Source organism: Citrus clementina, unplaced genomic scaffold (genome assembly GCF_000493195.1).
Source record: "Citrus clementina cultivar Clemenules unplaced genomic scaffold, Citrus_clementina_v1.0 scaffold_5, whole genome shotgun sequence".
Taxonomy (NCBI): domain Eukaryota; kingdom Viridiplantae; phylum Streptophyta; class Magnoliopsida; order Sapindales; family Rutaceae; genus Citrus; species Citrus x clementina.
Window position 1 is genome coordinate 36,848,086 of NW_006262201.1, and position 14,551 is coordinate 36,862,636.

Genomic DNA, 14,551 nt, shown 5'->3' on the forward strand with positions numbered 1-14,551 from the left:
CCAATTAGTCGTCAGCCTTAGCTTTTCACCTCTAAATGCTGCCACGAATCATCGATTAGCAAATTTAAATCCCGAAAACAGCATACAAATCAGGCTAAAAATAGGTAAAATTGACAGCATTATTGTATACAGGAGAATCTCATGATGATCCAAGAGCTGGATGCCGTTCGCGGATTCATTAACCCATAAGCAATTGCAGCAATTGGTACCAAAAAATTCAATGACATTGATTCCCAGATGATATAACAATCTGAAAGGAAAGAAATCAGTCAAACTCCAGGAACAGAAATTCACGTGTTTACTTGCATAACTCAGTTTTTTGCTGTGCCTCCACAAATACATTGGAAAAGAAATAGCTTGTATATATTCTGTACCAAGATACAAAGAAACACCATTGGAGGCAATTTGGGGGAACCAATAACGGCTGTAAAATTTTGGCAACATATGCAAAATCGTGGCCTCTTTCTATTTACAGCGGATGAATGGCAAAACAAATGGGGACGAGGGTGGGAGCTGAAATGGATAGGTTACCATGCACATGCTCTGGTAAGCCACAGAAGCAACAAAAATGAAGTCACAAATGCATGCAGGTGTGTCATTTAATTCGTCAAGAGGGTGTCAAATCCCGGCATTGCAAACTGGGAAGCAAATGCCTCAACCCGATTTCGGAGGTCAACAATCTCTTTATTGTTCTGGAGACCTTCATGGAACCCTTTCTGCAGTTTTCCATGTTCTCTCTGCATAGCACTTGTTATTTGAGCTGCCTTAAGAAGGAAATCCGCAATTGTCTCACAATCAGCCTCTAAACATCCTCTTGATGTCATAGCAGGTGTACCTGGAAGAGAACAAAAGAAGATTAATAGAGGGAATGAAGTATTATAAACTTGTAGCCAATGTTTGAAGATGAGAATATAAAGATACATTAATTAATCACAAAAAAATGAATGAATTAAAATTCAGGAATAGTTAGATAACAATATAGATGAACACTTGAATATTCAAGTACAATCGCAATTTGAAAGAATCAATATTCCCTAATTTATTGTTTTTATTGTCAAAACATACAATAGAATGTGAAAGAAATAAGCATTAAAAATGTTTGAAATGGAATAAGTACTAAAAAATGTTTGCAATAGGATCTTTGTGGTTACTTTTATTGTTAATATCATTGTTATTACTATTTTTGAGAAGAGATGACTTGCACATTGACAAATCATAAGAGCATGAACCAGATAATATCATGAAACCAAAACGGAAAGGTGTGACATGCATTCTGATCTTTTATGAAACTCACAGACAAACTACGTGTATTATAACTGATTAACTACAAATACAAGGAACGATTTTAACTTACCAATTCTAACTCCTCCAGGAGAAATTGCACCATTGTCATCAAATATAGCACATTTATTGAGAGTGATGTGGCACATCTCGCAGACTCTCTCATAGTTCTTGCCTGAAGAAAAGCAGATGCACATAAATTTCACCGCAAAAATGGGATATGGGCAGATTGATGTTAACATAAATATGCCGCAAATGAATAAAGTAAAAGACTCAAAACACAGACATGCAAAAATTATAGAATGCAATTTCAAAAGACACGCGCTTGCTAAAGGAAGTTTTCTATAATCATCAAGATAGAACACTTCACTCCAGCTGCTTCAAAAGCTTCCACTTCTACTACTATGACTTTTACCAGCAAAACAAAAAAATAAATAAAGGCTACAATAATTTCCCTACAACAACCTAAAAGCAACAAAGTAAAATGAGGAACCATAAAGGATAATCATTTTTTGCAGTGCTAAAAAGAATGCATCATTTCTAAGACAAAACTACAGCATAATAGTCATTCCTACATTGAACGTCTACAAATCATTCACTTCCAAAGAGATATCTCACAATCTGCAGAATCCAGAAACACGTAAACAAGCTAAACTGTAGATCCTTCTGCAAACAAAGCCAGACTAAAGAACTGTTACATTTGGTCCAACTAGTGCCCATCAACCCAAATATTCTTGAACAAAGCTGAAGTAATACAATTTAAGAATCTATCTTGTGTGGTCCAACTATCATAACACAAAAGGGGTTTAATATTCTGAAAAATCCCAATAAGATTTTAAGCATAGGCCAAAATATCCGGGCAACATAGGCCCATAAACAAACCTATAAAAAATACAGGACAATCTGGGAAAACAAATAAATAGAATAGCAACAAAAATTACGCATTCTAGCATCTATCCAAATCAAACTAAGACACTATAATAGAAAAAAATTGGTGAGTTTCAAGAATGTAACACATGATAGCTGCATCAATTGGATGAAACGTAATTGCAAATTAAGCAACTAAAAGAAAATAAACATTCCCTGCACTTGCAGTTTCATCATAAAGGAAGAAAAATTTGCATGTTTCTCTAACCAAACAACCAGTAAAAATACGACCATAAGTCCAATAATTTAAAAATACTCAAAATGTAAGCATCATCTTCCTGTTTTTGGATGATAACTCGTCATGTGTGTTTACAAAGTGAAAAGATAAAAGCAAGTATACCTCTTAAGCCCAGTGTAGACAGATCCCATAGTAACAAATGATTGTCAGTGCCCCCAGTCACCAACCTGCATTTTCTTCTCAACAAAGCGGATGCTAAAGCCTGAGCATTTTTCTTCACCTGTTGCATATAGGCTTTGTACTCAGGAGTTGCCACTTGTTTCAATGCTATGGCAAGAGCAGCAATGTGATTATTGTGAGGACCCCCTTGTAGTGATGGATGGACAGCAAAGTTTATCCTCTCCTCGAAATCATAATTACTACAACCATCACCATGATTGAGGGGTATGCCTTGCTTCCTTGGTTTTTTGCCTCTCCTAAAGAAAATGATCCCTCCCCTAGGACCTCGTAAACTTTTGTGAGTTGTTGAAGTCACGATATCACAATAATCAAATGGACTGGCCAATTCCTGAAAAATGGAACAGCACTCAATAATAAGAAAAAGATAATGCAGAAATATCAGCCTCCTATTTTATCCAAGTGTCCTTGTATAAAAATAGCTGTTATGGACAGAGGATCTGACTATTAACACAATCTAACATACGCAGTGGAATTCTCTGAGCTAGATTTTTCTTCTAGTAACAGAAGAGTGTTACATTTTACAGTTTCTAGCATCTACACAGTAACAATAAAAGGGGATGCAACCTTATCCTAGGATTTAACAACACATTTTGTCTCACAAATTGAAAAGCTTTTAACACGTTGAAAAGATTATAAATTACTAATATTGAAATGAAACTTAATTAAACTACAACTAATTGAAAAGAAAAACAATTGAACTACGAGATCCGTAAGCATGCACAAAGATGAAACCAGCTGCTAAACATTTATGGATACTTCAGATGTTTAAGTAATTAAACTGTTCATCGGGTAAAATTAATTCCTGAAGGGAAAGGTAGGGTCTTAACAATTAATTTCCTGAAAGGAAAGATCAGGTGTTAACAATTAATTCCTGAAATGAAAAGTTCAACCAATCTTTTTCTGTATAGCTTCGAAATTATGAGGGTAGAGGTTGGAGAAATCAAACTATAGCTATCAAATATGAAAATTGGAACTCTCCTTTAAAGAACAATATAAAACAACCGCATGGGACATATCAAGAATTGTTTTTCAGCCTATCCCCAGAAAAATTAGAAGAGGGAAATCCAAAATGACCATGGTACAAAATGAATACTATCAACAACAAGTTGAAGGCAATGTTCAAACAAACACATTTCACTGTGCCTAATATGCATATATGTATACTGGATAACCATACATTTACAGAATTCTTAATAAAACATATTTCAAACCTTAGCAGCAATGAGCCCACTAATATGAGCCATATCACACATCAAAACTGCACCACACTTATCTGCAATCTGCCTAAACCTCCCATAATCCCACTCTCTGGGATATGAACTCCCACCACAAATCAAAATCTTGGGTCTATAATCCATGGCCTTCTCCTCCAGCTTTTCGTAATCAATATAGCCAGTTTGCGGATTCACTTTATAAGGAAAACTCTCAAAGAATATTGAAGCAGCTGAAACCTTCTTCCCTCCTGGTGTATGGTAGCCGTGACTCAAATGCCCTCCAGAAGGAGAATCTAACCCCATAATTCTATCCCCAGGCAACAAAAGACCCGTATAGACCGCGAAATTTGCAGAGGTACATGAATATGGCTGAACGTTGACTCCCCAATTATCGCTATCAAGATCAAAAGCTTTTAACGCTCGTTCAAAACATAGATTTTCTATCTGATCTATGTACTGATTGCCTGTATAATATCTAGCTCCAGGGTATCCTTCTGAGTACTTGTTTGTTAAATGGCTGCCAAGAGCCTCCATTACAGCACGACAAACGAAATTCTCTGAAGCTATTAACTCGATTCCCTTGAATTGGCGTTGTTTTTCCTTCTCCATGATATCAAAAATCTCGGGGTCAGCTAAGGGCAGAGACTGATTCCCCCAAGCTCGAACCCCGGCCCGACGCGATTCGAGCCCCGGTTCAACAGCGAACCGTTTTGTAAACGGCAGAGATTGGCAATCCCTTTGTCGTTTTAAGCACATAGGATGACCTAAGATGCTAAATTCTACTTCTTCTTGTTCATCGTCTTTGTCGACGCGTTCATCGTTGTTTCCGGAGTGAAGCTTCTCCGTTCTTTCTTCGAGTAATTGCAACGGTTTTGACGGCATCGGATTCGGTGAATGACAATAACTTGAATCGATTTGCAGAGAAATTGAATCGTCGGCGATCATTGTTTTGGGCGGCGTTGGCGATGGGGGTGACGAATTAGTTGAGTGGAAGCTTAGAGAGAGGCCGGATTGCGTATGCGATGATAGATCCATGAAACCCTAAAATTATGAAATGTTTTAAAACTCGATCGTTTTGGAAAAAAAAAAATTCAATATGAAATTTTCGAGGAGATCTAGGATTTTTGCCTCAAGGATAAGTGTAACAGCAACAGAAACAGCGACAACAGCGACAAAGGCTACAGCGCAAGTGACGAATTGCTGGTCTGTGACGAGAAGTTGATGGAGCGGCAGAGGCTTCCATGAAAATTTTTCACCAACTTCGAAGGGCTTGAAAGTTGAAACCCTAGAAATGTGATATTTTGCCAAAATAAGAGTTAATATCAAAATTATGGGTAAGCGTTCACTGTGTGACTGGTAGACGCGGGACGCTAGATGAAATGCAATGAACCTGGATGATAACTGGCTGCAAGGGAGATATGGCGACCGGGAATTGCCGGTTGCTTGTGGGATGTGGCGATGTTCCTGTCAAAGATACACGTGGTGGAAATGGAATGGATGAAGATATTAGAGCAAAGGAAGGAAGAATGTTGATGTTATTTGGACAAGAAAAGCGGCCAGGTTCGGTGGAGCCCGAATACATTTTTATTTTTATTTTTTGTTTTATGGGTCGATGGCCCACGTGACGAATAGAGATTGGATTTGGCATAGTTTGTAGGCTAGTCTACAGCTGGAAAAGCGGGCCCGTTTCCTTCTCGCAGTTATGACGAGACCACGGACACACCTGGAGATTCTATCCGCCGTTGGATCTTGTTAGTGGATAATCAGTATCATGAAAGGTTTTTGGAGAAAGATCTTATTTGTTGAAAATTTTAGGATACGATGGCGAACTATGAGTAATGAGATAGATGATTATCATGTTGTCAAGATGTTTTTAGTCATGAAAGTTTAACTTTTTTTTTTCATTTATCATTATTTTAGGATCGTGATAAGGTAAAATGTTTATCAATATTATTTAAATTCAAACAAAATGAAGTTAGAATCTATTTAGGGGCAAATAATACATGGTTCAGTTCGGTTCGATTCTATTCGATTTGAAAATCAATCGAATCGAACTAAAATTGATCGGTTATAAAAAAAGAGAGCCAAATACGAGCTAAATTTTAGAAGCGAATCATTATAGATATCGATTTGAATAGTTATATAAGGATGCCACCAATAACTTGGGAATACGAATTACGTTATTCACCAATATTTAAAAAAAAAAAAGATATTTGGTTTGATTCAATTATGATAATTCGGTTCAATTTATTTTTGATTTTTGGCATTTTGGGCATTATAGTTACAATGATTTTTCTGTTTTCACCTATATAAAGTAGATTTTACAGTTTTCACTGTATTAACTAGTAACTACAATAAATAAAATCGTCAATTCAAAACATAATAATAAAGTCCCAATACGAAATAAAATCACAATAAACAAACACACACACACACACACTTCAATTTCATGTTTTGGGACTAATAGTCTGTCGTTGAAGAATCTTAGTACAATCTTCTTATTCAAATTTCAACTTAATCACTTCCTTGATTAAATTAGAATTTGCCAATCAAATTTAAGACAGCATCAACTGCTCTCCCAAGCCATACATGACCTTAAATTTCACACCATTTTTATCCATTTAATGATTAATAATAATTAACAGTATGTTCAGTTCACCCCACATCAAACTTATTGCTTTCATAAGTACATATCAAAGCTTCTGTATTTGAAACCTTAATCACAAATCATCTAAAACCCATCACAATACTTAATAAAAAAAGTCCCACCTTTAACTAACTACATGCAAAGAGAACCATAATTCCAACTAAGTAATTAAATAAATTACCAAATTCCCTTAAACAAATAAGTAAATAATAAAATCACTTACCCGTTTATTTATGTCGTCCGATCTTGATTTATAAAATTGAACCTAATTATTCTTGAAAAAAAAAATTCCCCAAAAATTAGTTTCAAAAATCAAAATTTTGATCAACCAACGTTAATCTAGTAATCCTAATTTTTTTTTTAAAAAAATAATAATTAAGGATAAAAATTAAGTAACAATAAGTAAGAAAACAAATTGAACACGACTCAATAGTCAGTACTCACTTTCACCCCGCGACAACAACGACTGAGAAAGGTTGGGATGGCTATGGCTGGAGATGATGATGATGATGAATGAGGCGACTGGCCTAGGCACAGGCTGGCCGAAGAGATGAGCACTGTAACAAAAGATTGACGAAAATAGTGTGGCTGGCAGAGGCGAAGATGACTGTATCAATACAAGCAGCGGAGCTGCGGAAGGGGTGGTTGAAGGGTGACGTTGGTGGATAGGGTGGGTTGGCTTGAAATCATGAGTGAGGTGTGGGAGAGATAACGAGGGAGGAGAGTGCTTTTTTAAGTTGTAGAGTTAGAAATTGAATTTATTATTTATAATTTTTAAATTTAATTGAAAGAATCAATGGATTTGTTGATCCATTTCAGTTTTGAGTTTAACTAAACACAAGTCAATTGGTTTTTCTATTTATGAACCGTTCAATTTTTGTCTTTTTTACTCAATAAAAAAAAGAGAAATTTTTACTCAATAAAAAAAGATCAGAATATTCGTCCTTAAATTTACTTTAGGTGAATGGTATTATTAAATGATAAATTAGATATTATCACTTAAATATGTAAATTTGTATTTCATGACTACACTGATTAGCCATAGTTTAGATAACCAAATATGGGGTTCGAGTTTTCACACCATACTTAAAATCAATCTCATCTTCTCATATACACCATTTTTATTTTTTATGGATGGGAAAATATAATAAAAAACTTTTCAAACAATGGGTTTTCCACACGTTTATATACCCATAAAACCCCATAAAGGTGGGGAACAAAAACTAACATAAACCCTCACATATATGTTATTCATAACATCACATCCGAAAATTAAACAAGTTTAGTTAAGTAAATATGATCAGAAGTAGAGATAAAAGCACTAGTTTAACTTGAAGATCTTACACATAACTCAAATTAAAAATAGTAATGTTTCTTATGTCAAGTATGGTTTATTTATTCCAAAAAAAAAAAAATTGTACAGACATTTATATTAAAGTATGACTCTCTTTTTTTTTTGTAGCAATGAAATTTTTTATTTGAGCAAGATCTCTTATCTTTTTTTATTTGAGTAAGATCTCTTATCTTGTAAATAAAAGGATTGGGGTTCCAACCCCAATTGGGAAGGAGATTGTATGGTCTTTAGGCTAAATTAAAAAAAAAAAAAAAACCACATTTTTTTACTTTGAAATGAATCAAAGAAGATAATGATTTGATGGTGAAATTAAAAAAATAAAAAAATAAAAACACATAATTGTTTTAATAGATGGTATGAAAAAGATGCCCCTATTATATAGAATGTATTATTATTTTTTTAGTAAATTTTTTTTTTTCAAAAGTGAGATAAATTCAAAATTTCGAAAGCAAGCGAATTGATTTAACAATAGTCAAATTAATCCCTTTTTTTTTTTAAATGAGTTAAATACATACGTGATACGTAGTCATAGAGGTGGCAAGTCCGCACAAATTCTTAAGTCGGTGTGGACCGATTTGATGAGCCGCCAACAACCCAGACCCGATAGTCCGGCCAGTCGACGAGCCCGAACCATCCACTCACGAAGCCAAAAAAAAAAAAAAAAAAAAAGGAAACGCAATAAATTTTAAAAATAAAAGATACTTTGCGTAGCTGAAGTTAGCTCGTAAACTTGTCAATGGAGTCGTCTTCTTCATCAATCGCAGCTAATTCTCTTTATTACTGGAATTATTTCAATTTATTTCTTCTACGTCCGATTCTCGCCATCTCATTTGCTCTCTTCTTCATTCTACTCGGTAAGAAAACAATTTTCTATCTCTTACCAATCTTATGCAATCTATTGTTGTAAAGAATTGATTTTTCAAGCTCAGTTTTTTTTTTCTTTTTTTAATTACAGGATGGTTTTTGGCGTGGAAGCTAGTTCTGGTTCACGTTCCTTTAATACAGGAAATCTTCGGCATGCGAAAGAAACCTGTCATTCCGAAACCGCCACTACGTCGTCGTTTTTCCAGATTCTACAAAGGCATCAATGCTACAAATTCTGCTTCTGACTGGTAAACTCTGCCCTGTTTTTTTTTTTGTTACTATTCAATACTGCGATTAGTGGTGTAATTAATTACCAAACGAGTAGCTATATGAATTGAATTTGTTAGAAATAATTTAGATTCCATTGTTTGGACTGTGGTGTAATTAATTACCAAATTCCCCTGGTATCAGAGCTTTAACGGCTGCTGTTATGCAAGTGATATAAATACGGTCCAATCCCTTTTTTTTTGGGGGTACATATAGGATTGTATATTTGGCATTTAGATTCCACCAACTAATCTCAGATTTGAGCTGTGTGAATCATCAGTTGAGACACTAGAGATCAATTGCATGTAAATGCAAGAAGCCTAGTTACTATTCTTGTCACATTCATCGATTATGCTACTGAGACTCCAAGACATTGTGGTTATAATTCCTGGGTAGTTTAACATAACTAATGATTATGATAGCTTACTTATGGTTAAAATATCTTCATGATTGAATTTACTGATCAATCACATACGAAGTCTGTGGAATATCTGGTCTGGCTACTGAGCACATCATTTGTAGACTCTTTAATGCTTTAATGGAACTAAGGTTTGACAAAGTAGATCATCTTCCATTGTCAGTGTCATCTAGGAAGAGTGAAGTTCTATCAAAGGAGAAGTGATGCCTGATATTACTTTGTTATATATACTTCAAGAAACTTTTGTAACTTAGCGTTTTTATTTTGTGGGGGATGAGAGCGAAATACGTGTCACTGACTATCCCATGTGTGTTCTTTTCTTTCAATTTCTGTTTGACTTGCACTCTTCATTCTTTTCTCTCACACAGTTCCTTCTTTTTTCTTGGATTTCCATATCTCAAAATTGCTATGCAATATGCTCAATATGCATGTTGCTGGAGTTCAATTGTTCAATTGATTGAAACTAGAGCTAGACTAATTCTTTCTTGATAGTTTCTTATGTTAGACCCATTCTAGATTGTCAGTGAAAGAAGATTGTATGGTAGCTGCAAGCATTCCATGGGCAATTACCATTTATCTTTTTTTTTATACCATTTTGTTGAACTAGAGGTTCTCTACCTTGCGTTTGATTCTGCCATGGTGAAAAGTTGAAATTGAAAGGCAGGGCAATTCTCTTCATTTCAGTTTTTTTCCATTTAAAGATCATGATATGCTTGTGCCTTGCAGTAACCAGCTAACTCTTAGATGATTGATTTCTCCTGTATTCTTGATTATTAGACCAAAAGCATCCTTACAATCCCATTCAGTTTTGATCGATTAATAAGCTTAAGGATGTGTGCTTTAAATTTGTAGCCATGACTTTAGTTCTTCCTTCATGCAGGCCTCAGCAGAGATTTAGTTTTCAAAGTGTTTGGATGTTTTGCCATAACTTATATAACTAAAAGATTCACCTGCTGTGTCCTCATTTTTCCAATGTTTTATGTTTCTATCTTTCTTGTGAAAGTATTTGCCCAAAATCAATATTTGAAGCTTGTTAAGATTTTATAGGCATCCAAAAGCACTATTGAGTGTATTATATACTTCTAGGGGGATGATCATGTGCGCGAAGTCGCATTATAGTGCGTGATGTGTCAAGCTCCCATTGGGGGCTTGTGGGCTCCACAGCTCAGCTCCTCCCAATGGGAGCTTGACACACACGCAGTTGTACACTAATGGCACTCCTATACTTCTATTGCAGTCTGTATGATTTGTGGAATCTGATGATAGCATTAATTGGTGATGCAGAAAAGTGGTTGAGCTTCAGCTGGACTTCTTGAACTCTGGTATGTGTGATACTTTGATGGATTAAGAGAGGGCCCTTATGTAGCAGATGCACAGAAAACATATTAAACGTTCGATTCCAAGAAAGGAATTAAACACCACATTTCCTACAGTCTGAAGATTGGAATTTATTTCCACTGTACATAGATTTGTGATACTCTCATTTCTTATTGTTGGCTTAAATAATTTGTACAAGTGTAATTAATTTTTTTTTCATAATAAGGTCTGGAAAGCAGTTCCTTTTGAAGGCCATGAAGAAATTAAATGTAATGTTATACTCAGATCTCTGACGGCCGGACATTTGTTGAAGACTTATGAAAGGGTTTTGCTAGCTTATAATCACATGCTTCTTTAGAGTGGCCAACTCCAAATTCAGGCGGTCAATTACATTTAGATGCAAATTTTATTTGTAAATGAAACTCCGAGAAGAAGAAGTATAACTTTTTAACATTTTTTATTATTGTATAAGATTCATTATTTTGCAGACATCATTCTGAACAATATCCGCAAGAGGTGTTTTATATAGATCTTTCTTTCATTTTAAGGCTCAAAATGACAGGACCCTAGAGGATCTAAAATCTAAATCTCCGTTATATGTGCTGGACTGGATCCCATTAGCAATGTCAAAGCATCATAATGATATATCCCATTAGGTCTATAATGATTTTATTTTCATTTGTTTTTATCCCTTGAAAAAGAGGGCTTTTTTTTTTTAAAAAAAAAATTCCGCTTTAATTTTGGATGTAGACATGTAATGTATCTCTCTCTTCCCATTACTCGTGTTAGGGATCCTCAGAACATGAAGAGTAATTTAGAATTTGAATGACAGTTTCTGAGTTCGGTATGAAAATGGGTATCATAGGCAGAAAATTGGTTGAAGTTCCATTTCCCCAACAAACACGCATTAATTAACAAGTATGTTCCAAGTCATTCGTGTAGTGGTGAGCCCTCTTCTGAAAACAAAAAAAAAAAAAATCAGTTAAAATGCAGAACTTGAAAAGAGTGGCTGGATGATTCCACCGAATGATTACATTTGCCTTTGGTAGCAAAAGAATGTATAAAAATATGCAACATGCTTTTAGCCAAGACTGCAGATGGAAGGAAAAAAATCTCTATTTGGAATACTTAAGCTCGCGAAACAAAAGATTATTGATTATCTACACCTGCAGCTGTTGCAGGTTGCCCAGCAGATTTCTCATTAGCCACGGAGGCTTTCTTTCGACCAGGCCCTACAGAAACTTTTACCCTTGCTGGTCTGATAAGCCGATCTCCAAGAAGGAACCCACGGCGGGTTTCTTCAATAATAATCCCTTCCTTGAACTCTTCAGATTCCTCTCGTGCAATGGCCTCATGCACCTACAAGGAATAAAATTGAAGAAATCAGAAAATGGCTGGGAACAAACTGCAAAGTATGAGTTATAAGCTAATAATGTCTACAAATGCAGACTCCACGATAAATTATCTGATAACTGAACCTCTACAAAGAAGAACTTGGAACTATAATGAACCATGAAGCTAATCTGACTTCCTGATTACAAGATCGAAGGGAGCCACCTTTACATTCCTTCAGGATAAAATCCAAAAAGAAGCAGAGCATGGTGTCATTAAGAACCAAAGGAATTATATAAAACTAATTCCGTAATTTAATGTTTCTACACACAAAGAGGATAAACAATACCACCCCTCAAATCTAAGGCAAGAAACACTAAACTAAACTAATAAATTGTAAAATTCTACTTTAATTCAACAAGTACAATGCCAGTTTCATAACTTGTAACTAATAAATTGTCAAATTCCACTTAAACTCAACAAGTATAATGCCCGTTTCGTAACTTGTTTTCTTCTTTAGAACATCCAGTTGGAAACAGGTAGACCTACCATAAGATATTTTGTGAATTTGTAGGAGTTGAAAATTCAATGGAGAATGCCAATCAAGAATGTACACAGAACAGAAGTTCTCATGCTGTAAGATAAGAAATTGTCGTTCTACTGAACCTAAAACCTGAGTAGAACGATCCAACGTTTTGCTAAGCAGATATTCGAGCCTTTTTTTCTCAAATTTTTCACTCAAGATGTCAGATAACCTCCATATCAAATTCATCCCCTGATTTCAAGACAGATGTATTTTCCGCATCACAACTATTTTATCCTTCCATGACATTAACCAAAAAGATGGCACAGGCTCCAGCCATTTTGCATAAGATTGTTTAACATAAGCAAAAAAAGAGATTATGAAAAAATGAAATATAGATAATCTTTTGAACTTCCATAAATTATTCCAATCCTTGTATATTATAAGGGGAAAACTGCTTGCAAAAAAATTTCACGCAGCGTGGACGCAGTAGCAGATTAAAAGAATAAGAAATGCAAACAGAAGTAGTCTCCAAGGTTCACTCACCGCGGGATCAAAAGGTTTTCCCACAGTTGGCACTACAGCTACTTGCATGCTCCTCATGATCTCCACAAATTGCTTATATATACCTTGATAACTTGTATCTATCTTTTTCTCCTTTTCTGTCTCTGGTTTGATTTGCAGTCTCGCTCTCTCAAAACTGTCCACCAAAAGCAAAAGTCTCTCAATCACTTCGCCCTGGGCATCAGACCTTACAGCCAGCCTCTCCTTCTCCGATCTCTTCCTAGAATTTTCAAAATCTGCTTGCAAGCGGATGCATTTCTCCTTCCCAGAGGTTATCTCCGCTGATAGTGAGGAAACTTTCTGTAACAATTCATTCTTCTCATATTGTACTATAAAAATTCGAGCTTCGATATCAGATACAGCCTTTTCATCTCCATTAGACACAGCCTCCTTGTAGGCTTCAATCAATGTCTTCAGATTCAACAGATGTTTCTGATCTGCTTCACTTCCAGAGGCTTGTTCACCATCATGGAAACCCTCCTTGTTATTTATCTAACAAGAAAAGCCAAGAGTACAAATCATCTAAAGAAAACTGGGAATGAAAAAATGAAACCGAATAGTTTCTCATTGTTTACTTTACAAGACACTTTGCACGACATTAAAACAATAGCATGGAAACATATCAAACTCCAATTAAAGCAACAAAAACAATTAAATATGTAACAACATGAATGATTAAATATGTAGCCTAGAAGAAGAAGAAGTAATACATGATAACAACTGAACGATGAGTTATAAAATCCATAAGGTACGTTACATAATCTTAGACGAGGCAATTTAACCATAAAGTTTGCATTAAACTTCAGTATTTCCAAACATTTGATAAAAAGAAAAGCGTACAGCGAAGAAAGACTTGAAGCCAGGCGCTGTATTGTTGTGAAGGGGAAGTTCTAGGTTTAAGAGAGGAGGTCTCCGATTGAAAGAGTGAAGGGCTAGGGTTTTTCTGTGTCTATACAGAGAAGCAGAAGAAGAAAGGCGCGGAGAAGCTAAGAAGGAGTGGTTTGAGAGCGCAACAGCCATTCGATTGACTTCAGACTGATTGATAATTGATTAACGCCTACTCTTTTAGTGAAGAGCTGTTTTCTCTTCCTCAATTTAGCTTTTATTATGTTTTCAATATTCACACCAAAGGGTTTTCGCTTCCCAGCTGGGTGCTGCCTTCCCCGTCCCCTGTCGCCCCTCCGTTATTATCATGTTCTAGATTTATCCGGACTTTCGGATACGAGTTGATAATTTATTTTCTTTTTTCTTTTTTCTTTTTTCTTTTTTGTTGGGGTTGGTGGGAAATAATATTTAGCAATGCCGTTATTTATTTGCTCATTTAGTTTATTTGAAAATAAATAAATAAACAACATGGTTTCAGCAAAAGTTAAAAATTAAAAACATAGTCATACATCTGCAGCACTTTCTCAAAAGTTTCAAGCC

At 35.3% G+C, this 14,551-nt stretch overlaps 3 protein-coding genes across 5 annotated transcripts; 1 reads left to right on the forward strand and 2 right to left on the reverse strand.

The window, feature by feature from the left end:
• Positions 1-101: 101 nt before the first annotated feature.
• LOC18042965 (serine hydroxymethyltransferase 7) lies at positions 102-5,267 on the reverse strand. The gene is made up of 5 exons (XM_006434021.2): positions 4,969-5,267; positions 3,838-4,881; positions 2,549-2,954; positions 1,355-1,456; positions 102-835 (listed from the first exon to the last, which is right to left on the reverse strand). The coding sequence occupies exons 2-5, from the start codon at positions 4,873-4,875 to the stop codon at positions 600-602; spliced, it is 1,782 nt and encodes a 593-aa protein (XP_006434084.1). The 5' UTR covers positions 4,876-4,881; positions 4,969-5,267; the 3' UTR covers positions 102-599.
• A 3,096-nt stretch (positions 5,268-8,363) lies between these two features.
• On the forward strand, positions 8,364-11,196 carry LOC18042694. The gene is made up of 3 exons (XM_006434025.2): positions 8,364-8,695; positions 8,797-8,953; positions 10,675-11,196. Coding segments are annotated over exons 1-3 (276 nt in total). The 5' UTR covers positions 8,364-8,577; the 3' UTR covers positions 10,676-11,196.
• Positions 11,197-11,494: 298 nt separating this feature from the next.
• Positions 11,495-14,327, reverse strand: LOC18042695 (protein GrpE). 3 transcript variants are annotated; one of them, XM_024184382.1, is made up of 4 exons: positions 13,967-14,327; positions 13,109-13,618; positions 11,874-12,066; positions 11,495-11,660 (listed from the first exon to the last, which is right to left on the reverse strand). In XM_024184382.1, exons 1-4 carry the CDS (start codon positions 14,144-14,146, stop codon positions 11,638-11,640), a joined length of 906 nt encoding a protein of 301 aa, XP_024040150.1. In that variant the 5' UTR covers positions 14,147-14,327; the 3' UTR covers positions 11,495-11,637. The 3 variants fall into 3 exon arrangements, with proteins under 3 accessions (XP_024040150.1, XP_006434089.1, XP_024040151.1); XM_006434026.2 differs by having other exon boundaries at positions 11,495-11,663; XM_024184383.1 differs by lacking the exon at positions 13,967-14,327 and adding an exon at positions 13,837-13,955 and having other exon boundaries at positions 11,495-11,663.
• Between the last annotated feature and the right edge of the window lie 224 nt (positions 14,328-14,551).

What these genes read in the sequence shown, in the direction of transcription:
- LOC18042695 (XM_006434026.2), bottom strand. Translation starts at nt 14,146, where the DNA reads ATGGCTGTTGCGCTCTCAAACCACTCCTTCTTAGCTTCTCCGCGCCTT. An exon ending in GCTTCAAGTCTTTCTTCGCT is followed by an intron (nt 13,619 to 13,966) that starts GTACGCTTTTCT and finishes TTTTCTTGTTAG; the next exon opens with ATAAATAACAAGGAGGGTTT. An exon ending in GCAACCTGCAACAGCTGCAG is followed by an intron (nt 11,664 to 11,873) that starts GTGTAGATAATC and finishes TTTTGTTTTCAG; the next exon opens with AAGAGGGCTCACCACTACAC.
- LOC18042965 (XM_006434021.2), bottom strand. Translation starts at nt 4,875, where the DNA reads ATGGATCTATCATCGCATACGCAATCCGGCCTCTCTCTAAGCTTCCAC. An exon ending in GTGGGCTCATTGCTGCTAAG is followed by an intron (nt 2,955 to 3,837) that starts GTTTGAAATATG and finishes TCCATTTTTCAG; the next exon opens with GAATTGGCCAGTCCATTTGA. An exon ending in TCCTGGAGGAGTTAGAATTG is followed by an intron (nt 836 to 1,354) that starts GTAAGTTAAAAT and finishes GTTCTCTTCCAG; the next exon opens with GTACACCTGCTATGACATCA.
- LOC18042694 (XM_006434025.2), top strand. Translation starts at nt 8,578, where the DNA reads ATGGAGTCGTCTTCTTCATCAATCGCAGCTAATTCTCTTTATTACTGG. An exon ending in TCTCTTCTTCATTCTACTCG is followed by an intron (nt 8,696 to 8,796) that starts GTAAGAAAACAA and finishes TTTTAATTACAG; the next exon opens with GATGGTTTTTGGCGTGGAAG.